The sequence below is a fragment of the Daphnia magna genome, linkage group LG2 (genome assembly GCF_020631705.1).
Source record: "Daphnia magna isolate NIES linkage group LG2, ASM2063170v1.1, whole genome shotgun sequence".
In the NCBI taxonomy this organism is placed as follows: domain Eukaryota; kingdom Metazoa; phylum Arthropoda; class Branchiopoda; order Diplostraca; family Daphniidae; genus Daphnia; species Daphnia magna.
Genome location: NC_059183.1, coordinates 18,831,184 through 18,855,191, shown reverse-complemented (window position 1 = coordinate 18,855,191; position 24,008 = coordinate 18,831,184). Strand labels below are relative to the sequence as shown.

Here is a 24,008-nt window from a genome sequence, read left to right as displayed (position 1 = left end):
GTTTAGGACAAATTCAACTGAGCTGAAATCATTGGATGATGAATGCGGTGTGTTCGCTGTTGCGACGCTGACAAGGAAGCGACGAAACGCGCTCCATTCACACAACGATAGCGTTGCCCTAGAAAAGCCAAAGAATTGCTGTTGCTCCCGTTTGTGCATGGCAGTTGTTTTCTTTCAAGAGTTTAGCGAGATGACAGCAATGAAGAGCCGCACATGCATCTCTGTCGCCAGTCGAGCGAAAAGAGACAAACAGTCGACTTGACTGAATTGTTTTACATTACACAGCACATGTACTGCATCTAGAAGAAGAAGAAGAAGAAGAAGAAACAAAAGACGATAGCTATACACGCAGGCAGGCGGGAGATAAGGCTAGCTGATGAAATTAGCTCTTCTCTTTCGGCTTCGCTTGCACACCAATCAATTAGACTAATGATTTGAAAGCTTGTGTGCTACAAAAGGACAGAACAAAAGGACAAAAGAATCGAAACAAAAGCGAGGCACGAGGCAATCAAATGTGTGTAACCCGAAACGCTGCAATCTAAACATGGATGCGGGTCCATCACCATAGTGGGCGAAACGGGTCGTGATTAGAAAGAAAGACAAACGGCTCCGTCACGCAACGTCGCTCGATAGACAAGCGAAAACATAAACTGCGCCTGCATTAGTGCCTCTGGGTTACACGTTCCTCTCTATAGACTGTGTACACGTATAGGGTACAAACACAGCGTCTTTGCCATCGTTAAGAGTTTGCTGTTCTTTATCAATTAACAGGCAATTTGTTTGTCTTGAGTTTCGAGAAACTATACCGGAAACTAACAAAAAGGAAATTTTTAAGTCGTGCCACTTGAACAAAGACAGGCGCCCATCGTTGATTGAGTTTGATTCTTCCATTCTTTCTAGCAGATTCACTTTTCAAAAAATAAAATAAAGAAATGCACCGACAAATAGGTCTGCAGGGAGATCACGCGAGACACGAAAAGAATGGAAATGGATTTAAAAAGTCTTTTTTTTTGGGGGGAATCAATTTGTAACTACTGTCGCAGCAGATTCTTTGCTCTCGTCTTTTATTTCTTCTTCTGTCACAAAATCTCTTTATTTTAGAGGAAAAACACCAAAGAATTTGATCTTTACGATAGCCGTTTTTGTTACATTTTCTCCATTCATACCAAGAAAATCTGCAAATGCTGGCCAACTGTAATCGGGAAAAGAAAGCGCCGGTTTATATCAAGTCGTGAATTTTGGTCGCGTCATCTAGGCACGACTACGCAAAGCTTTTTCTTCTTTCATTTTATTTCACAGATCAAATTTAAGAAATAAATAAAACGATACATTCTGTAATAATTAATTATGCCTCATTAGTTTCTCATATTCATTAATCGACGAATTAATGAGGAGAGTCTTGTGCATTCAATTACACAGTTTGAAATGTTAAAACGGGTCAAGACCTATTGACTTTTAAAGACAACGAGACAGTTCCGTCAAGGGTCACATCGAACATCGACTGTGCTCGTGTCGTGTGTCGCCATGGTTACCCCCGAACGATTGTTGAGTCGAACTATTGAACAATTTCTCGTCCCCCACTCCCCCAGACGGTTATTTGGTTATAGCGTATGGTGGATTCCTATTGCCCCCTTCTCGGTTCGTAGTTCGTACTCGATGGAATAGAATAAGAACAAAAAATAAAACAGGGGGGGGGGGGGAATAAAATCGTTTTTGGTTGGTGAGTGCACAGGACGGATAGTATAGCATACCACCTACACCGTCAACGCTTTGGAGCCGTTGTAGTCGCCTTCGTAACGACGACGACATCGAATGAGCGCTTCCATAGTCTCCGGTCTTTTGTGATTCCGTGCCACACCTTCATTACCGCATACGCAAATTACTGGCGCAAAAAAACTATTGTTATCGTCACTACACCACCACCGCCACCACCGCCCCCAATGCAGCGTATTTTCATCTAATTAGTCACAGTGCTGCAGGGTGTATGTGTGCGTGTGTGTGTGTGTAGTGGTTGCACAAAAGGTTCGACGTTAACTCGATCCGGAAATGAAAGATCCAGACGGTGTGTCGTCTAATAGGCCATCAGCAATCAAGACGCGCAGCAATAGTGGGGCTGGATTGGGCGGCGTCGAGGCCATTTTCTTGAGCTCAGCCGACGCCGACGAAGAAGGAACCGGTGGAGAGAAGACGTCCATCGTCACCCAAGAGCTTTGGAGGCAAAAACACGCCCAGCAGGAAGAAGAAGCGCAACGTACGAAAAAAGACCTTTCATGGAAGAAGGACCAGCAAAAGCAACAATGGGCCGATGCGTCGCAAAAACAGGACCAACCGAGAGCCAAGGATGACAAACGAGTATCGAACAAACAAGCAGCCGAACAACGGACACCTGGCGAGTCGACGTCGTCGGGGAAACGGACCAAACAAAAACATCAACAAAAGCACGCGGACGCGGAAGAGGTTGAGGCAGACCGGCAGCCTCCCAGCGCCAGCGGCCGCAATTCTTTGCGCAAAACGCGGTCCGTGACGGATGTGGATGGAGAGCGCGAGAGCCAAGTCTCGTCGGCCGCGTCCTCGGCCGCGGCCCGGCACGGAGGTCGCCGCATGAGCATCTCCGTTGCCAGTGCGCATCATCAATATTCGATGGGCTCGTCTTCCAGAGACTCGTCTCGACGCAGCAGCGCCGCCAGCATCGTCATTTCCGTTTCGAGACCGGATTCGCCATTGCCGCATCTCATCCAGCGCATAGGCGAAGAAAGCTTGTCCATAGAGTTCCTACGATTCAGAAGAACGGCCACAGCTGTTCATTCAGCCTCGAAATTCCGCCATCCGCACATCGTCGTCGTTCAAGCGGCCGACGGCACGGCCAACGTGAAAATGAGCGGCCAAGAAACGGCCGCAAACCTCATCCGTATGCACAAAGAGCGAAGGAACTCCGTGCCGACCGTGCCGCGTTTAGACCTGAAGGAAGAGAACGAAAAGGACAAGGGCAAACACAAGAAGAATAAAGACGGTTCACTGGCCACAAGCAACAAGCGTTTAGCGGACGGCCAGCAGAGCCGACGCAATAGACGCCGTCGTTCCAGCACGGGCTCAAGCATCCAGGGCTTCTACATGCCGGCCAGTAGGCCGTCGTCCGCCATGGCAGCGGATGCGGCCACCTTCGATCCCGCCGCGTCCCGTCCTTCCTCGGCCGCTACCATAGTCCAACTGGGCAAGTTGTCGAGACCTTGGACGCCGGCCCGTTCGCCGTCGCCCGTCTCGGGAGCCGGTTCAGCCAACAGATACGGCGCTGGAAGCCGAAACTTGTTTCGCAGCCGCACTCCCACATCCATGGCCACTCCGCTGCAGGCGCTCAACACCAAAGTCAACAACATCCTGGGCTGCGCGTCCAACATCCTCGATTTTTACCAGCTGAGACCCGACATCAAAAAGGAGCCGGACCAGCATCGTCAAAATCGTTTGCTCAAATCGATGAAAATGAACGAGGCGGCTAAAGCAGATGATAAGAAAGAAGAGACGGCCCAGTCCCGGCTGATCAAGTTTCGCAAAAAAGCCGGCCAGCAGGCGGACAATCAGAGAGACGCTAAACTGGTCGTCAAATCAGCCGGCCACCAGCCGGTCGCGCGCGCAGCACCGGCGGAAACGAGCAAACGAAACCAGAAACAACAGGCCAATGCACAAAAAGCGGCGAGCAAAGCAGACGGCAGAGAAAAGGTGGTCGCACCGCAAACAGGTAAAGCGACCCAAGAGCCGGAAGTAGACGAGCAAAGAACTAAACAAGAAAAGAGCCAAAGGCATCAGAAGGCATCGGATAAAGACGTGTCGAAAAGCGACACCAAACTGCCAATGCTGCCGCCATCGATGACAGCCACCCAAAAGGCTTTCAACAGTTTGTCGCTGAAAATGAGTAAACACAAGAAAACGGCACCGCCGGGAAATTTGTCCGTCACGGCCGGTGGCGGTTCGTGCGTGTCGCTCAATTCGGCCGTGTCTTCGCACTCGTCGGGCACCAACCCCCAAACCAAAGCGATGCCCCTGTTGAAATCGATGATGGAGAAGCAGAAGGCGAAGACGACCATCGTGGCAGCCGTCGCTTTCTCGGCAAAGTCGTCGACATCGTCGATGACGAAATTCAAAATCAAAAAAGTGATGAAAATGGCCAAAACGGCCGGACTCGTCGCCCGCCGAAAGCCGATCAATACGAGCAGTCACAACCAGTCGACGCCAAACAACGCGAGTGGCCAAGGTCCGCCGACGTTGGTCAACTTTTTCAAGCGCAGCAATCGCACAAACAACGCAGACAGTCGCGTCCCCATCAAATACGAGACGTTCACGGACAAGGATCGAGCCGCCGCCGTCCTCCTAGGAGACGCGGACATTAAAACGACGTTAGAAAAACAATTGAAAAGCGGTACTGCTTCTATTCCCCCTTCCCCCCCCCCCCAAAAAAAATGCATTGATTTTAAAAAAACAAAACAAATAATAATAATAATTGAAATTGAAATCAAATGAGACGACATAACGAAATACGAGTTTCTGTCTTCAGAAAGGGGGCGTTACGTGTTGCCAAAAGAGAGTCCGGCCCAAGTTTATTTGGCGCAAGCGGATTTCGAGATGCGGATCGGTGGATTGGCTACGGCAAAGAATTTACTCAACAAGGTCTCCCCTACAGCTGTTTTTAATTTGTATTTTTAGATTACGAGGGGTTCGTCAATCCACGTTTTCGCATTTGATTAATAGCGTCTGTTTTCATGCATTAATTAACCATTGAAAAAATTTAAAAAATTAAAAAAATCAAATGAATCGACAGGCATTGGAATTGCAACCGGGAGACAAAAATGCCTTGTGCTCACGGTCCCGTTGCCGATTGCAGATGGGAGACACCAAGGGAGCGCTGGACGATGCAGAGGAAGCTCTGACTAACGACAGTTCCTACGTTAGAGGTCAGTCGATCGTTTTCCTTTGATTTTTAAAACAAGAAAAAACAAAATGATAAATTCAATCATGTCTGTTTAAGCTACGTATCAAAAGGCCGAAGTTCTCTACCAAATGGGTCGATTCGAAGAGGCGTTGGTCTTTTATCACAAAGGCTGTAAACAACGACCGGACATGGAGCTGTTCCATCAAGGTGTTCGCAAGGCCCAAGAAGCCATCGAAATTTCTCTAGGAGGTACACTGGTACTAGACTGTACACAGTAATAATAAGAAGCCAATAAAGCAATCAATTGTCCTTAACAACACACGAATGACTCGATGGTTGATCCACGATAGTCAAGCCGCCAACGCTGCATCAACAGCAGCAGTATCGCAGCACCACTTCGAGCAGTAAAAGAAATACAACGTGGGCCAAAGGATCGTCGTCTCGATTGCCACCACTCGGAAAGAATTCAATGGCCGGTGGCCACCAAATGAATCAGTTTAGTCAACAACTGGAGCAGCGACTATGGCCAGCAGGACAGGGCACTCATCGAGACTCTTCTCTGCTCGGAGATCTTCACGTCGACAAAATTTACCTGGAAAGGTTACTCGAAAATCCAGGTAGGCGCTTTTATTTGATTTTTTTGTGACACAGTTTTAGTCCCCTATCACATAAAGTATAGCCTTGTTAATAAGTTATGTGATGCTGGACACGTACAATGTAAGCCCATAACAATATATACGGTCAATGTGACACTTGCACACACTGGTCACGCTGTATATAAACGTATACATGGCCATGTGCACTGCAGGGTTACACAATCAGAGCGCGTCCAGCCTGAAAATCATCCATCACGCCAAGGAGACTCTAGAGTACCTGAAGGGAAGGGAGAATTTTTGGAAACAACAGCAACCGTTCCACATTGTTTATACAAAAGAACGGACCAACATCAAAACGGTATCAGATCCCCCCGACCCTCCTGGATGGAGCCACGAAACACAGCAATTCAAAAGGTGTTTCTATTTTGAACAGCATCATCGACGACGACGACGCATTCCTTCGTCAAATGACAACACGACATCGACCGAAGACTCGACAAGCGACACCAAACAATCAGGAGACGCAAGTAGCAGTCGCGATAGCGGCGGCGGTGGTAGCAGCAGTGGCAATTGCACTAGCCGTTTGGCGGAGGAAGAGTCGTCATCGTCGGGAGCCTCAACTGAAAGAGAGGAGCCGCCGAACGCTCGCTGCTCATCGGACGAAGTGTCGCGAATTCTAGCCGTTGCTGCCGAAGAAGATGAGAACGAATGTTGCGACGGTAACGAGGATTTGGAAGAATGGCGACAAGTGGTCGACGACATGACTGAATGTAATGCGCTCTCCATTGTTTTTGTTTTCGTTTTTTTTAATTTAAATTCAAATTTTAAGTCAAATTCAAATTAAAAAAAAAAAAAGAAAAACGGATAATGAATTTCTAATGTATAGGCATCGAGAAGCGGCAAATTGGGCAATGTGCCGACATCTTTCTAGCCAAATGTTGCGGATGGGCGACTCGAGACGAGGATTTGATTGGCGAAATCGAAGCTAAAATGAGTTTGCTGCGACTACACGGCCAGCAACAAAGCCAATGCAAAGACGATGGCAATACTAACGAAAAAATGCATTTGGCCATCGAAATAGCCGTCCTCTACTTGGGTAAGTTTCAATTCACTTGCGGTTAACTTAACTTGCTCATATCAAGTCACGACGAGACACAAAGTTTTGCTCGGCGCCTATACAAAGTTCGCTACTCTGATGTGATGCGTTTATGCTATAGCCTCACAACTTGGCCGTCTTTTCTTTCTTTTTCCTTATCATTCATTCATGGACAGCCGATGGGCAACAAGAGTTGTCCAAGACTTGCGCTCAACAGGGCTTAGCATTGGCCGAACGGACAGCCGATGTCGGCGCTCTCCTACAACTTTGGCTACTCATGGCGGCGTTAGAAGGTCAGACTTGCACGATGACACGATTAATAGATCGATCGATTGCGTGTCCCAACCAACCGCTTTTTATGTTCTCTATCGCAGCGACGAGCGGCAATTGGGACAATGTCGAAACCTGTTTGATCAAAGCTCGGCGCATTTTCAACGGGGAAACTGAGGAGAACGAAACAGAGTCGCAAAATCCCGGCGAGGTCGTCAACCCTGGAGAGGGTTTGAGCTGCAATTGAGTAGGCATTCAAAAATTGGCGCGTTTCAAAAAGAAAATAAAATAAAAATAAAATAAAAAGAGCACACACAAAGAGAGTGTGGGAACGCCTAAAAAGGTATTCATTTTTGTTGAAAAGAAAAACGGTCAATGAAACGCAGTCGGTTCTTTTGTTTAAAGACAAGCACCCAAGCCTCTAAAGACGGTCGTTAGAAATAGATTCATCATCCTAAACGATTTCAATGTTGTTTTTCTATACACCAAAAGCGAGTCAATGGAGCTGTCAGCGAGTGCATCGCTTCACATTCTCACGACGATTTAGCGCACATTTGACATCACTTGCCCGTTTTCGCTTCATCACCTGACGTCGTCCTGTAGCCAATTTTTTTTCTTTTCTAATCAACATTTATTTTCTAAACAAACATTTTTCAAAATTGTAGTGATCATCGTGTTCCCCTTTTTCTTCTTACTGAAATGAAACCCTCAATTTCCAGTCGCACATAATGTACTCCTGATCGATTGTCGTTACTACATACAAGCAAATAATCAAACGCCCTTCTGCATCTGACATGAGCACACACAAAAAAATGAATGCGGCACATATTTCAACGGCCATGTGCATTACGTAGAAAGTAAGCAAAAATGGCGGGTTATTTATTCAAAGATGAGATTGCGTCATCGCCGTTGTATATAGACGGCAACAGAAGCGTGTTTGAGAACATTGAATATTACGAATGAAGGAGAGATGCGAAGCGAGAACCGCCCTGTACTCCCGACCGATCCGTCATCGCCATCAGACGACGGAAAGGCGTCGCCGTCTCCACGGTTTGCCGCCTCACGGGAATGCACATTTCATTACATTGACTCTGACATTTTAAAAGAAAAAAACTGCTAGTGAAAGAAGGCGATGATATAGAAAGTATCTTTTCATATTCCCCCCTTTTTTCTTGTGTGTGTCTCATCAATTCCAAAAATACACACACAGACACACAAAAGGAAACGAACCCGGACGACCGACGATGACATAGACGTATCGGCGATGACAAGTCTCGTGTTAACGACGACCAGCCAAGTATAACATGTTCTCTCTATCCTCTTAACCCCCTGATCAATGGGCGTCAAAAGAATTACAAGTAAATAATAAAAAAAACGAAAAAATGTCGGATGCTTCAGATGGAATTGCTCAATGACGTACGCAGTACGTTTTTTTTTCATATACCAACAGTACGCATCATGTTGGCTTTTTAATGCTGCTAAGCTTCATTCATTCGATTTTCTTTTTTATCAAGAAAACTTTCCCACCACAAAACACCAGAGATGTGCAGTTGACCTTTTTCTTTTTCACCATGAATGATTAACGAGTATGGTACTAATCAATGGCCTCCCCCCCATACTGTAAATGCTTGGGCTTGACGAGGACTCATTAACAAACTGCGCTTCCCCCCTTTCGTGTTTTCTATTCTTTTAGTTTTTCCTTTTTTTTTTTATTTTACTACACTCTTGTGATGGAAAGACCGAAAAAAAAAAAAAACGGCGTGCGGTGGGGCAATTCTCTTTTCGCCAGCCTCCGGAAGTTCCATCGCAGTGCCTTTAGCAAGTTTAAGGCACCTGAAGTATAGGATGAAAAGGGTGCGTGTACAAAGCACAGTATACATTTTGTATGCTTGTACTAAATGCCGCAATTGGAAAGGGGGGACACACACACACACACACACAAAATGGGAAGGGAAGGGGGGCTCAAAATATTTCGCATGAAACCAGATCTGAGCCTACGCTTATCAGATGACAAGAAAAAGTGCGTGTGGCGTGCGAGGAATCGATATGCCATCGAAGATGAAAAAACATGTGGCGTTGCTCATTGCGTATCGGCCACAATGAACACTCGTTCGAGGGGAATGACCCTTTTAATGACAAACCAATTTCTGCTCGTTGGATGAAGGCCGATCCATTCAAACTCATCCGTCAATGTCGAATTGTAGAAATTCAAGACGATCGTGCCAAGCGTTTGCTGCTTTCAATACGAAAGCGCCACACACAGCAAGCGACGCTTTTTCTATACACACATTGTGCTACACACATGCAGACACGCACAGCCCGGCGGTCCTTTGCTCTTTCGATCACGGATCAGTGCACATGAGGCCGGTTTGGCTGGGTGGGATGGTAACACTACACCGACAGACCACACCCGCCACAGCCACTGTGCTCTATTCAAAATGGAGTCACATTCACATTGAACATGAAAAGTGAAATCCGATGTATTCTAACGCTATCGAGCAAGTCAAAATTTTTCATGACGACTAGTGGAATTGCAATTTTATTGGAGGTGCTATATGCATGGTCACATGCAACAACCATATACGGATATGATCGGAAATGAGGGGGGAAGAAAACAAAACGACCATCCAACACTCTTTATATATATAGATATATATATATATAACTCTTGATGGCTCTTCTTCTTCTTTGGACCCCTGTATTTCGTACGTTCAAGTGTCCATATTTTCCTAAAGACTGTAAAACCATTTAATCGACGGGTAACATGCTGTCGAAAAAGGCAACACTATACCCCCGGCATTTGATAGGCCTTCAACCGGGCCTTCCACAAGTACAGAGGACAAGAGTGTCACATAGAGTCTGTTCCAGTTGGGTCCCTTAATAAAGAAGAAGAAGAAGAAAAGCCCAAGTGCAATAAATAAAAATAAAGCAAGTCCCTTTTTGTATGGCAGCCTTCGTAGATGTAGAACCAGCGTAACCAAACCCACCGTTACACGTCCTTAAAAATAAAAAGAGAGGTAGTCCGTATGGGCTGAACTTTTAAGGCCTGTGTGTGTGTGTGCATGGGACGATAGACACAAGAGATACCAGGGCTATACCAAATTTATAGACATAGTTAGCGTTGGGTCTGGTTAAATACGTATTCGAGCTTCCGTTTTGCTTCCGGTCAGTTTTTCTTTTCTTTTCTTTTTTTCGAAGGAGAAAAGTTAAAAATTTTGAAATTAAAATATAAAAAAAAAAAACGATTGAGGAAAAAACGATTGCGTGAAAAGCTCACGGACAAGCTACGAAAAAAACAAACAAAAATGCAATACATTTTCAAAACGGCCTACATCGATAAAAGTGGACATAATCCACAACACGAGTGCAATTTCTAATAGATTGAAAATTGCTTTTGAAAAACTCGTAATTTCATTTTGCGTCCTTTTAAAAAGAAAAGAAAAATCAACACTTTTTATTGGTCAGTTCTGAATTTTAGTCTAGTTGTTCTAAGTACGAGTGACACTCGTACTCTACTCCATATAGGTGACAGTGGTAGTGGGTGGAGGGGATTCTCAAGTGGGAAACGACGAAAGGACCCTAACCTGACCTACTCCTCCCCCCCATTGTTCTAGCTCTATTTTCTATCCCCCTTTTTATTTTTACGATTCAAGAAGGAAATTAAAGGATTTCCCCTTTTTCTTTGTTTTTTTTGTTTTACAACAAAAGTTTGAAAAAAAAAGAAAAAATGACCTGGAAAAAAAAAGTAAAGACACAAGTTGATCAACCGTTTGAACCCCGGCTTGTTTCCACCAGTTCATGGGTGACAAAGACAGATGAGTTGTAAATCACGAGACGAAATCCCTCGAGTCCATGACACATTACTGTCTTATTATCGGCTTATATAGAGCGTAGAGCGAGAGAGTCAGTATAGATAGATGCGTACTGTGTACTGTGTATGGTGCTGGACGGTGCGCTATCCAGTGTTTATTGTATACCCTTTAAACGTGTTGCATCAAGTACACGCATTGGCTAGTTTCAGAGGTGATTTTCCAGCATTTGCCTTTTTGTTTTTTACAAATTGAAATTCCGAATTTACAAATTGAAATTCCAAATTTCCAAACGGAAACGCAAAAGACGTAATGGAAGCTACAGGTGTTTCAGCGATTCATTCCCGATTGCTTTGACACGCAGCCTTATTTGCATCACACAAGACTTGAATGAAAAAAAGAAATGTACCATTCCATAATAGACGAATCGAATGATGACCGTGGTCGTTGACAAATAGCCACGAACATTCAGTCGACTTGTAACAGAATAACTGCACCCGTCAAGATAACAAAAGGGGGGAGAACAAAAAGTGTAATGGGCACCTTTAACAGCCAACGTGAACGGCAAAGCAATAACACGAAACGATGGGAATCAAGCGAAGAAAAAGAGGCACCTTTTCTGCTTTTATTCGTTTGTTTTGTTCCTAACGTTGCTGAATATGGCTCTGTCAAACGGTGTAGGTTCTAGTCACAGGATCTGGCAAATCTTTGTTGAACAAAAGGTGTCGCTCGTTATTCGTTTACACGACAGTTTTACAGCTGAACGAATGGGGAAACCATAAGCTAAAAAGAAAAGGACCAGCAATATACACAGCCTACAGGCTTATTCAACATGGAAACGCTGGCGAGCGTATACACGTAGAATTTCAAATGTCAGAATGCATAGCTAGAGCTAAGACAGATAAGCGAGCCTACTTGAAGAACGAAACCAACACACGGACGACCTTCAATATCAAATGCTCAAAATAGGGACGCACCATATTTTTAACTCTATAAAAAGAAAGGGGCCCCGGCCGAACGGTTGTAGTATGAGCTACTACCGACAGGTCGTTGATATAGGCCTATCTATGAACAAATAAATGGGGTGCATTCTCAGGTACAAACGCAGTGCCAGCATTATAAATAAAAAAATGTGAAGGAAAAACGGTTATAGCGTGTATAATGCATTTAACACAATTACCGATCCTTGGTTGGGTCACACACACACACACAGCACAAACGGCTAAAAAAAAATCAACCTCCAAACAGTAAAAAAAAAAACGACTTTAACAAAGAAAAGAAAAAAAAAAGGACGGAAGGTAAACACGTCCTCTCATTCCCAGATTGTTTAAAACACAAGTAGGAGGAGATGTGAGCAAAAGTAGGAGTGTAAGAACTAACAAGAAAGTCAAAAAGAAATAAACTCTCCTTCTTCCACCCAAGATTGAAACAAAAAAAAACAGCACAAGTAAAAGGAGGGCAATCTTTTTCGGCGTTTGGTTCGCTTTGTTTTAACCCCTGCCGGGAGTTGGTATACGTAGGTACTCTCATAAAGAAGCGAATGTGACCTGCTTGTCCACTATTCAGTCCCTAGCAGGTAGAGTATTACGCGTATAGACATTATACAGCGCAATGTAACAAACGAAGACACACACACAAAAAATCTGTCCCTCCCACTTTTTCTTTTCCCTTTTCTTCATTATACGAAACCCATGCAAAGAGAGTTTGTTCTCGTACACGGGCTTTACGTCGATGCGATGGACGAGCTGATGGAGTCATTTGAACATGAATCAAAGAGCGCAGTGAATAACAAACGGACTAATCAACTTTCAAATGAGGATTGCCATCAATCACAACCGGACGATGTTCAATAGCCACACGTTGTATGGAGTAAACGTTTTAAAAAAAACATGTACAATTCATGGCCATCGTTTGCCGCATTAAAAAAGATAAAAAAGGGAATCACTTAGGCAAAGGAAATCCATCAAACGTCGGCATCGGAAGAAGCAAGGACGGAGGGGGGCATCAAAAGCGACAGGACGCATTCAATCGATGGTTATATAGGAACTGGAATGACTTCCGATTTCGCTACACGACTGCGCCTTCCTTGAATACACACACAAAACTGCGTATGGCTTTTGCATCCGAAATGTCCGTTTCTGCGTTGTAAACGAGCGCGGATGAATGGCACGTTCACAATAAGGAAGTGAAAGAAAACGAGCCATGAAAGCATCGATTTGAGTACAAAACAGGATATACGCTTCACATGTGCGGCCTCCCTTTAACGCACATAGTGACTACGTCTTTTGACTGACTCGTTTTACGCGAGCCGCTGCCCATTTCATCCTCATGTAATCTCCAAAATAAAGCCTCGGTGATTTTCAAACTGATAAAACCGATATCGGGGCAGTGCGATTTACAAGGTAAACCGAGAAAAGTAGCCTACAAGAAGAAGAGCTAAGAGGTGCCAAGATACGACTATTTAACCCGAATTCGACAACCATTTCTCCATCCTAAAAAAGAGCTAAAAAAGAGACAAGAATTAAAGAGAGAGAAAAAACCAAATTAATCCTTAAAAATTTAAGTTTTTTTTTTTTTTTACTTTCAGTCAGAAGAGCTTGTTTCTTTAGTAGGTTCCCCCCTGTCTCCTCATTCAATGTCTTCTATGTGTTTCTGTGTGTATGTGTGTGTGTGTGTGTATAGGCAGTGTATAGGGCGATCGCAACATGTCGATGGGACATTTGGAATCAACGTGACCCCTAGCACCTCAGAGAGAGCCGACACGACGGGGGATGTGCCTGCATCCCTCTCTTCTGGGGGCCTTCCTTCACCATCTCGACCGCCACTGCCAGTACCAACCTCTCTCATCCATCTGCCAATAATACGCACGTCTGTCGGCGAGGGAATTCTCTTTTCTTTTTTTGTAAAAGAAAAAAAAAACAACTAAAAGACGAAGAAATTCATTCTACAAGAAAAAAATAGAAGAAAAAAACTTGATGTCTATACACACAAGAAACGAAATGGAAGAAGAGGACAGAGACGACACGGCGACGTGGACTTTGTCCTTTGTGGACTTTGTACATCGATCCTGTTGTACGAAGAAACAATCATTTGAAAAGAGAAATGTCTACGGAGAAAACGGACCTTGTCCTATTGAATAAGAACGACATTTATCGATTCGTCGAATCGTGAGTCTAGCGCGATCTGTGTTTTTTAAACGGCGTTAACGAGCGCTTGATTTCTTCTTCACGATTGATCGATTCCCAGAAGGTGGAACTCGAATGTTGGCCGTTTTCGTACGCACGCTGTAAAGAGGATTAAATTCAAATGAAATTGTAATGAGACTTGAACAGATCCATCAATAAGAAACGCCGACATAATCTCTTTTTCTAGAGAGAGAGAGAGAGAGAGAATGAGGTTTTTGTGGTTAGCCATTTTCGTTTCCCTTCTTTCTTTTCTTTTTTGTTGGTGGCTTTTGTTTTCATTTGGAAACAAAACAAAAAGAAAAAGAAGAAAACAAAAAAAAAGGAAGACGAATGACCCCAAGAAAAACGACCAGCAGTGAAGATATTTGGTGCATGGTTAATCCGCCAAAACAAGCCGCCCTCCTCTGCAAACGTATATATAGGATTTATGTTTTCTTTTGATATACGACGAGTAGTACAAGTTCTCTACAGAGACGAGCAGAGCAGCAGCTTATTTATCAATCTACACAAGGATCATGTCGGCCTCTGATACAATTCTGCGCTGCATTCGAATTGGAACAAAGTGAACATCCATCTCTACGGCCCGGCCATCTTGTTGGTGGGGGAACCAACTGGAAAAGAAAACCAACGGGGGACACCCTTTCAACTGCATTTCTAAAAGTAGATGAGATTAATCCGGGCAGTGGACTGCGGTTCGATCTTGGGCAGACATGATGCTGTGTGCAGATCCAAGTACAACAGGTACACGTTTGCCCTCTCCTGTGAGGGGGGGTGTTTGACCATTGCCCAACATTCCTGAACTGTCAGTCGCGCTTGTTTCTTCCAACATTCTCTTTTGTGTCAACGATTCCCTCGGACTAAAGGTTTCCCCCCATCAGCAAAGACACACGGATCCAATGCGTAAAAAATACAATTGACTCTGTACATCGTATCTTATCCTTCCTGCAGATGACACGGCGGGACGAGAAAGACCCCATGATGTCTCTTGAGAGAGAAAAGAAAACTCTTCTTCTTCTTCTTCAGCAGAAATCCAACAGAGCAAGTTTTGAAATTTGATTCGAAAGAAACAGCAAAAAGAAAATGTCAATCAAACCAGGAAGAACAAACTATTTTTAGCCTTTCTCTGATACAACTTTTGCATTTTTTTTTAAATTGCGCTAGAAAAAAACACTAGAAAACCATAAAAAGGCGCAGAAAAATTAAAAGTCCCCGCAATATTCTCTTTTTTTTATAGACTCCAACACAATGTCGTTTTGGCATCTACTTGTGAAAAGGCCGATGATCTCAATGTAATTGAAAAGATGGAAATGAGCGGACCAAAAAGTCATCAAACGTCCGAGTGGGAATTTACATCAAAGGGGAGGTAGAGGAGGGATCTCGACCCGAGAGCCGATATAGAGGCGAGCGTTTTATTGACAAGGTGAAGAAAAAAAAAGGGGGTCCTCTTTGACTCTAGTGGAGGAATGATATAGGGCGAAGGAAAATAGGAGCCTAAACGTTTTCCCTCCTCCTTCCAGCAGCAGCAGCAGCAGCGGCCATCCTCTTTCAGGCCGACCCAACATCGACCATACCACTACATGGCAATATATAGGGCTGCTGCTATACACCTCCTCTACCTATCGGAAGGCAGAGGCCATTCAAAATGTTGGAAGGCGTGTCATCGAACAGATTTTTTTTGCTCTGGTTCCAGAGTACATCAAGTCAGTGTCAACCTCTCGAAAAGATCAGTTGCTCTTCGACCTTCCAAGTGCTCACTTCAAAAAAAATATTTTTTTTATTAAATTAAGTTAAATTCTTCTCCGATAGTTTCCCTCCAAAACATTTGTCAAAGTTTGTTTCGAGCCCCAGAAACATTTAGCATGACTTCAATCTTACCCAACACGATCGGCTTTTCTCACCACCAGTATCCGGTAAGTTTCAAAACACATTTCCAAAGGAAAAAGAAAAAAAAAAAACTAACAGAATGTTGATTTGTTTTTTTAAGACATCCGCGCCGTTACCAATGATGCAGCATCACCCGTGCAATCGGTTCGGATTCGGTCTCAATCCTCACCATCAAGTTCAATCCTATCCGATGCAATATCATCATCCTGCGGCCACCAATTACCACCAAAACGGCCATCATCATCATCATCATGCGTCTGTCGTGCCAAACTACTCCATCAATGAATCGAACATGGTGCATCATCACAAACCAACAAACCCCTGGCCATCCGTGCCCGTTTCGATGCCGGTCAACGTCTCCTTACCCGCACATCAACAACAGTTTTCAAACAACAACAGTGACGCCGTCATGAACAACAACAACAGCACCACTGTCCCGGCCGTTCGTGACCTCCCGCTAACGCCACCCGCTGATCGTGAAACTTCAGTTGTCCCCGTAGTTTCTTCATCGTCGCCCAGTTCGTACTACATGTTGCACGGTGCCTCTTTGGCAGCGTCGAGCAGCAGCAGCAACAACAACAACTTGATGATGGGCAACTACTCGCAATCTCCCGTCGACAAGTCTATGACCCCGCCACAGGATCACACAGTGCACCATCAGAATCTTCACCACAATCTCCACCATCCCCACCACCACCACCCCATCCACCACGAACAACAGCAACAGGCCGAGTCGACCCTGGGATCTTGGTGGTCACCGGCCAACAGTGCAATCCCGACCGCTTCCAGTTCGACCGGCCAGTGCAGCGCCACGGATTACGCCTTCCATCATCATCATCACCACCACCAAATGTTAGCTGCTCATCAGCACACGGCCAACAGCCTGCACCAATCGCCAGTGACCACACCGTCGTCCGTGCTGGAGACGAGCAGAACTTCCTGCGCGTCGACGCCTCATCATCAGAATCCCAGCGAATTCCAGCAACGGGTGGCTGCTGCCCTCCTCAAAACTCACGCCACGCTGGCTTCTCGCCGATGCCGAAGATGCCGCTGCCCAAATTGCCAGGTACATTTTTAAAAGTCCAATCTTTTAATTTTAGCTCGAAAGAAAACAACAAAAAATGAACGCGGATTGAAGGTAACCGATAATAATTTCAAATTGAATGTTCAGGATCCAGGAACAGGAGCGATCATCACTGGCCACAACAATAGTCAGCACAAAAAGAAACAGCATCTCTGTCACGTTCCCGGATGCGGTAAAGTCTACGGAAAAACGTCGCACCTGAAAGCGCATCTTCGTTGGCACGCGGGCGAACGGCCGTTCAGCTGCCAGTGGCTCTTTTGCGGGAAAAGTTTCACGCGCTCCGACGAACTCCAACGCCATTTGCGCACTCACACGGGCGAGAAGCGCTTCGCTTGCCCCGTTTGCAATAAGCGCTTCATGCGATCCGATCACCTTTCCAAACATTCAAAAACGCACGAACTCAAACGAACGAGCAAAAGAAACAACGTCGCAGCAGCAGTTTCGACATCCAAGTCGAATGAATTGGAAAACGAACACGACGACGTCGACATTGAAGACGTTGAAAGCGACGACCTCGCCAGTCCCAAATGGGACATGCCCAATTAATCCTAATCCTGTTTACATTATTTTTACCCCTCAAAATTTGCTACTTTTTATGATATTTTTCTTTGTTGTGTGTCCATAAATGAAAATTCATGTACAGTTTTCTTGTTGTAAAAATACAAACGAAAAAAAAAGAAATGCCTTTTGCATTCAAAATCGCTTTCTCTTAACCGTATAGAGCAGCAGTAGGCAACGTCATTTTGAATTCAAAAATGGTTACAAGTAGAGACTGCAGGAGTCATAAGGAGTCGCCAAATGAGGCCTCATGAATACGAAATGAACCATAGATAATTATAGGGTTCACTAGCAATGTTTCAGTCGATTGCAAGTAGAGAAAAAGGTAGGCACATCAACAGTTTGGTGAAGACAACCAAGTGATTGAATAGGGGGGTGGAGTCAGAAGTCATCAAGCAAGAACATACCGCCGCTGAATTTTTTTTCTTTCTTAATATATTTAAACTCATTTTTTGTTCCTGCTTTGGGCGGAAAGTGTGCCTGCAAAAACCAACTGTAGGAAACTAGAAAAAGAAAAAAACTTTGGCCGTCTACACATTATAAGCTTGGCACTGCTGGGGTCAGTCAGTCAGGTGATGATGGAGCGAAAGAGAATTTGAAACGGAAAAGCATCTCGACACGCGATACAAGTCGGACCCGTTGGTCGGCTCGTTTCCCATTTTCTTCGTTAAGGAATAAGAAACTTGCAGTCCAGTCTGATGGCCCAGCCTTTTTGACACAAAGACTGTGCCGCGTTTCGCGAAGACCAGACCCCCCATTGAAATCGTTCAAAAGCTAAAACGAGCCAGAAAAAGGAGACACGGCAAGTAAAAAGGCGGGTTGACTTTTTTTTTTTTTTTTTTTAGTCCGTTCGAAGTAGGAGGGGAGAGTTAAGAAAGAAGAGCACACAATTCAGTGATGAATTTACGGCCTACAAGTCGAAAACTATTGGAACAGGAGACGAGCCGATGCTGGTTTTCCAAATTTAATTATTTTTTCCTGTTTCATATACTGGCGGCATTGAAACGATTGTGCATAGAAATACAAGGATAACGTTAAATTCCCTTATATATTCTTAGCGAGACGAAATAAAAAAATCAATATTGCCCAATGGAAGTTTGGAATGGCGCCAGATTCAAAAAAAATCGTCTGGCAAGTGGAAATGACAACATGCCTGAAATGAAAAGAAAAAAAAAGTCCAATAGTATGCTGCTCCCTAAACCGCATTAAAATACAAAAAAATTTGCATCGACATTAGACACGTCGACGACTTTGATGCGAAGGATAGGGAGCCACATGAGCCAGGCTTTCAAAACAAGAAAAAGAAAATGGAGAAAAGAGCGAAAAGGGGAGAACGACAGCCATCACACAATGGGGAGAGGTTGCTCAAAAAGATATTGTGCAGAATTTTCACCCAGCCTAAAGCATCATCACATATGGGTAATGTGATTTTTGGCTTTCATGTCCAGACAACATTTGAATGACAGGATTGACGCGCACAGGAAACCATATTATTATTTGAAAACCCCCTGCATCTTTGCCTTGATCTTCGAAAGGCATCCGCACGAGCCTCCCCTCAATCTTGACTTTAAACAGACTGCAGCGAATTTGATTATGTTCGCCTGCCAAACTGTGTAAATTCCAAATCTACCATCTCGACGAGAAAGTTTCTATGTCCACGGAAAATAACTGCCCCATTCCGCGAAATAGCCAAATGTCACTCGACTAAACTGCGGTTTCCGTTCAAAAATGAAAAAATAGGCCTCATTTCCAACAATGACTCGGCGTTACATAAGGGCACAATCTTCGACAGCAATTGAATACGAAAGACGCAAAATAAGAAATTAATAGATTTGTTCCTACCTTTGAAGTTAAAACTGCGTCCAATGCACTTTGCCTCGCGGTGGTTGATGACCGGAATTCATCGTTAATGGGGTTGCTACGGTCAGCATCGTTGCAGCAAAGCCAGGGTGAATCTAATCGAACCTGTGCAAAAGCAAATGATTACAGATTACTTGATGGACTGGTTATACTAAGAAATATGGAAAAAGAATACATACTTGTGGAAATCAGTTGTAAATGGGCTGCTACTTTTTGTTTCTTGCACTTTCCAACTGGTTCCATTCTGCACTTCCATAAAAGTTGTCAAATAGCAAATTCTACATTAACATTTAGAATTTTCGGAGTCATGTCATAGAAAAGAAAGGGGTTTAACATGCACTCACTACAACCAGCATTAACCTAAACTAAGTAAAAGCTGATAAACTTCATTGTCTGTGCCACACAGAAAATGAAATCATGACCCATTATCAGGAGAATAGAGAAAACATCAATTCAAGCAGCTGCATTTTAGAATGGCGACTTTTGTCGAGTGGTTTTTCATGTTGGAAATGAGCAAGGGTCGGCTCTAAAGCACGTGGTCCATCTTGCTTTATAGCTGACGAACCCAATCAATTGAAGAAACGACTCGGTTTTTAGTGCTAAGCGAATGGCAAACATTTCAAATGCATTTACCTCGTGATTCCGTGATATGGGAAACGTTAGACCATCACGGAGGATCAGAGAAGGGAAGCAGCAACATAATCGTATGCGTTTACTGCGTAACAATGAAGGAAACAAAGAAAAATGTTTCGAAAATTTACGTACCATTCCCGTAATTTTGGATTCGGTGGTTGCCAAATCTGCCAAATCTGGATGATAAAATTTTGTCAAGCGTATTTTAATCAAATTTAAAACACGACCCTAGGTGGCACTGAAGTTTCTATTTTCTTTCCATGAAAACCTTATTTCAGTAAAATCACAAAAGGCCAATGTCGGATCAACTTTAAGCCTGCCTAGATACTCAAAACATAAACAGGAATTTCAAGTGTTGCAGTACTTCTTCTCCAAGCCAATTTATTTTATTTTCATTCGCCATGGTTAAAGTGATAACTCAGGAAACTTTTGATGCAGTTGTCAAAGAGAATGTGGAAGAGTTTGGTTTAGAATTAGAAGAAGCAAGGAAAGATGCCATCAAACAGTTCATAGCACAAGTATTTTTCTTTTTCTGATGCATACAAATTTATGGGCCTCTTTTTAAATTGGAATGCAATGTTTTTGCAGGGTGTTGATCTCACTAACATTGTCACTGATGGACCTACCGAAGGAGACCAAACTCACACGATAGTCCTTGCGCTACAGAATTTATCCAAGCTGTTGGAGAATGCTGTCAGGCAACAAGCACATTTACTTAATAGAAAACACGGTGATGATTTTATTTTAAATGGCAGGCACCCAATGATGCTGAGGTGATGACATTTCTCAGGGAACTTGAAACCCAGTGCAACATTGATTTAGCCCATCGCATTATGGCAGAAAAAAATGGGGCATTTCCCATAATCGTTCAGTGCTTGAAGCGCAATCAGAATAATTTGTCATTGAAAGAGCAGTGTCTGAAAAGCATGGCATCTCTCATACAGGGATATCCAGATTTAGTAACTCATGAAGGGATCGAGCTACTCTGCAATCTCCTGGAAGAGGTATAAAGTCATAAATTAATTCTTGTTTGAACCTCACTTTTACATCCCCTGATTACAGGATTCTTCATTAACCACTGTCACTTTAGTGCTGAGTGTGTTGTGCCACAGTTGTAGAATGCATGAAAATAATCGTGAATCGTTTATGGCCAACTTTAAATTGGCGGCTCGAATCCGTAAACTTCTCGAATCGCCTCCTTCTCGCAGCCATGCCGAGGTAAAATGTAAACAAAACAAAAAAACAAGTTTCATTGTCCAAGTTTATTGTCGAGTTGCTCAAAGAATTTTATGCGTGTACGTCAGTTGAGATAATTTAACCATCTATATGCTAAGGTGGTCGTTAAATGCTGCCAGTTGATTCGTGCTGTCGTGTCGGATGACGACGTCCGTGTCGAATTCGGACGAGCCCATGACTACGCGTGCATGATAGCAGAACAAGAAAAAGGACTAGAGCTGCTGACTTCGCTCCTAACGGGTATAATAATATAGGGATCGGGTCAGAATAATATTATCTCTGATCACACATTTTATATTTATACATCCCATTGCGCTTTAATATCATGTTATTCCTTTCTCTCTATCCTTCTCCCCCTTTTTTTTTTCCAACTATTTCCAGAGTTCCAAACGGAAAAAACGGTAATCAACGAGCTGTTGCCGACTCTATCGCGTTTGGCCGTTCGGAATGAATTTTGTCAAAAGATTGTTGAATTGGGTGGCCTGGAATTTGTGATGGACGTTCTCTCAAAATATTACGACGATAAAGATTTGGTTGAGAGCAGCTTCTTCCTAATTAAATCCCTAGCTGGCAACGACGATGTAAAGAGAGAGGTCAGCAAGGGCAACGCCGTACCGTTGATTACCGCTGCGTTGGGTCGGCACCAGGTAATTTTTGTTTTGTTTTGTTTTTGTTTTGTTTTTTCTGCTTTTTTGTTTACCTAATTTGGGCATGTTCAACGTCACGAAATTTTACATGGGAATTAGTGTGGGTTGCGTTCGGTCACACTTGAATTAGATTTGCAGAGTGAAACAACAGTCATTAGTAGATGGGAACCCTTTTTGGCCGACAGATTTATCACTCTATTGTAAACAGATTGTACTGATATTTGCTGGCTAATGATGGTATATGGACATTTTGATTAGTGCGTTCCAGCATTGGCTGAGATGGGCTGTGCCGCCATAGGGGCCCTGTGTCTTAGGACGCCAGATAACGCAGCGGCCTTTGTTGCCAATGGTTTCGGACAACTTGTGGTGGACATTCTCAAAATCCACAAACTAAAAGTGGGCGTCGAGGTAATAAAAATTTATCAAACGTTTTTTTTTTGTCATTTCTTTTATTTTTTAAACTATCGATTGGCTCGATAAAAACAAAAACAATAAATAGAGACAAGCGAGCATGGCAATCCGGAACATTGTGGCACGACGGAAAGATTTGACGACCATATTGTTAGAGGCTGGCGTTGAAGATTTGCTACAAACGGCGATGAAACGAACACAACGAGCACCAACTGTCGAAATCAAAGCTGCTTTGCGTGACTTGGGCTGCCAAGTCCAACTGCACGAAGAATGGACGGGCAAAGGAACTGCCATGACCAACTAAAAAAGAAACAAGAAAAAAAAAACGTCCAATAAAAATCGGTTGTAGATGAAGAAGAGAGATCCATAATTATATCCCATCGAAATGGCGGCTGTAACTACCGGAGCTTTGTGAAAGAGGGGAGGAATCAATAATTTATGAAATTCTTTCTGCTGTTCTTCTCCAAAAGAGTTTTGAATAGTTGTCCCGTTTGCCTAAACTTATGAATATATATTTAGCCTCTTCATTCACAGGGACGCTCGTAACTTGGCCAGTTTGATTGCACATGCTAAACGCTTTTTCTCGCTTATCGTCTTGAGCGGTTTTCAGCCAGCTGTGTTCCGCTAAAGCAACAAGTAAAAAAGAAAAAATCTCTACAAAAATAAAAAAGAAGAAAGCCTTTCTCCTTGCACACACTTGCAATTGTTTGGTGGAAAAGAGCAAAGATCAAACGGCGAAAAGAAACAAAACAAAACTGGTCTTTTCAATGTTTTTGATGGTTGCGTGCAGCCGATGGCGCAGTCCGATGGCGATCGCCCATGGTATTTTTTTTTTTTTTTAACCGCTGTGTTATTTGCATCTTGCGTTTTTCAGCTACCGAAAGCCAAGCATCACGACGGCGATGATAAATAAAACATTGCGCAATAAAATCTAAAGGAAATGAATGTTGCCTTGATTTTCAGGAATCGCATCAGTCAGCGCTGTAAAAATCTGTGTCATTTTTCTTTGTTTCGTTCTGCGCACAGCTTTGATCGCCATGCTGAGATATGAAAGCGGCATATGTAGTAGATATGATGATGAGGAATTTGGCGTTTCCATATTGCATCTCTCCTTCACGCTGTTCAAGTTGATGGCCTTTTTCAATCCATAAATCTAGCCCGGAAGCGTGTGCTTCTTTTTCATCTCGAGTTCAACGTAGGACACGGCTACTATACACCTAGTACGCGTCTCTTGTTTCTTAAATGAATCATTAATGATGTACATTATGGTTCGCGGATTCATCCTCCTTTATTCATTCCTTCTCGTCGTCGTTTTTTTTTCCTTTTTTCCTGTTGATTCGTCAGAGTTACCTTTTGGCCTCCTCAAGTCTGCTGGCTTCCATCATCCAAAAAACGAACGTCATCGTCTACAGCAGCCAAAAAAAAAAAGTCAACCTTGAAATGTACGCTTTGTTTTGGCCACTTGCCGCAGCGTTGATGAAATCCAACCCCCAAAAAAAACCTTTATCGATTGCAGAACGAAATAGCGATGGAGTTGTCGTGTCTGAAACGAACCTCTCCCTTTTATCGTCAATTTGCATGTGCACACGGAGAGAGAGGGGCTGGGAATAAAGAGATTATCTGATGTTCGTCTAATGGATCAAAATCGACACTTTCCCCTGTCCCCAGTTTGTCCTGTTTTTGTTTTCTTCTGATTCCATTAATGTTGACATTTTTCCCTTTTATTTTTATCTGCTCAGCTCGTTTACCTCAAAGTAGTTGGGGTTTTTTTGTTGTTGGTTGTATAGTTAAAGTTGTTATCCATTTGTTCCGTCTCGT

General features: G+C 43.6%; 3 protein-coding genes and 1 long non-coding RNA gene across 6 annotated transcripts; 3 read left to right on the top strand and 1 right to left on the bottom strand.

Annotated features, from left to right (window-relative positions):
- The first annotated feature begins 1,046 nt into the window (after nucleotides 1-1,046).
- On the top strand, nucleotides 1,047-7,659 carry LOC116917044. Of its 2 annotated transcripts, XR_004390994.2 has the most exons (11): nucleotides 1,047-4,411; nucleotides 4,547-4,659; nucleotides 4,811-4,943; nucleotides 5,018-5,170; nucleotides 5,272-5,538; nucleotides 5,730-5,875; nucleotides 5,951-6,287; nucleotides 6,404-6,613; nucleotides 6,790-6,906; nucleotides 6,988-7,226; nucleotides 7,289-7,659. XR_004390994.2 is itself a non-coding variant. In XM_032922399.2 (10 exons), the coding sequence occupies exons 1-10, from the start codon at nucleotides 2,047-2,049 to the stop codon at nucleotides 7,128-7,130; spliced, it is 3,984 nt and encodes a 1,327-aa protein (XP_032778290.2). In that variant the 5' UTR covers nucleotides 1,047-2,046; the 3' UTR covers nucleotides 7,131-7,659. The 2 variants fall into 2 exon arrangements, 1 of the variants encoding a protein (XP_032778290.2); XM_032922399.2 differs by having other exon boundaries at nucleotides 6,988-7,659.
- On the bottom strand, nucleotides 4,834-20,021 carry LOC116917051. Of its 2 annotated transcripts, none has more exons than XR_006642933.1 (4): nucleotides 19,897-20,021; nucleotides 19,443-19,507; nucleotides 19,246-19,368; nucleotides 4,834-4,960 (listed from the first exon to the last, which is right to left on the bottom strand). It is a non-coding gene; the product is annotated as an uncharacterized LOC116917051 (long non-coding RNA). The 2 variants fall into 2 exon arrangements; XR_004390996.2 differs by lacking the exon at nucleotides 4,834-4,960 and adding an exon at nucleotides 17,566-18,556.
- LOC116917048 (transcription factor Sp5) lies at nucleotides 15,451-17,526 on the top strand. Its single transcript, XM_032922403.2, has 3 exons — nucleotides 15,451-15,787; nucleotides 15,862-16,827; nucleotides 16,933-17,526. The coding sequence occupies exons 1-3, from the start codon at nucleotides 15,737-15,739 to the stop codon at nucleotides 17,389-17,391; spliced, it is 1,476 nt and encodes a 491-aa protein (XP_032778294.2). The 5' UTR covers nucleotides 15,451-15,736; the 3' UTR covers nucleotides 17,392-17,526.
- A 119-nt stretch (nucleotides 20,022-20,140) lies between the features above and the next one.
- On the top strand, nucleotides 20,141-22,872 carry LOC116917049 (armadillo repeat-containing protein 6). The gene is made up of 8 exons (XM_032922404.2): nucleotides 20,141-20,414; nucleotides 20,485-20,589; nucleotides 20,652-20,900; nucleotides 20,959-21,114; nucleotides 21,231-21,372; nucleotides 21,514-21,779; nucleotides 22,038-22,187; nucleotides 22,279-22,872. The coding sequence occupies exons 1-8, from the start codon at nucleotides 20,298-20,300 to the stop codon at nucleotides 22,492-22,494; spliced, it is 1,401 nt and encodes a 466-aa protein (XP_032778295.2). The 5' UTR covers nucleotides 20,141-20,297; the 3' UTR covers nucleotides 22,495-22,872.
- The last annotated feature ends 1,136 nt before the right edge of the window (nucleotides 22,873-24,008 follow it).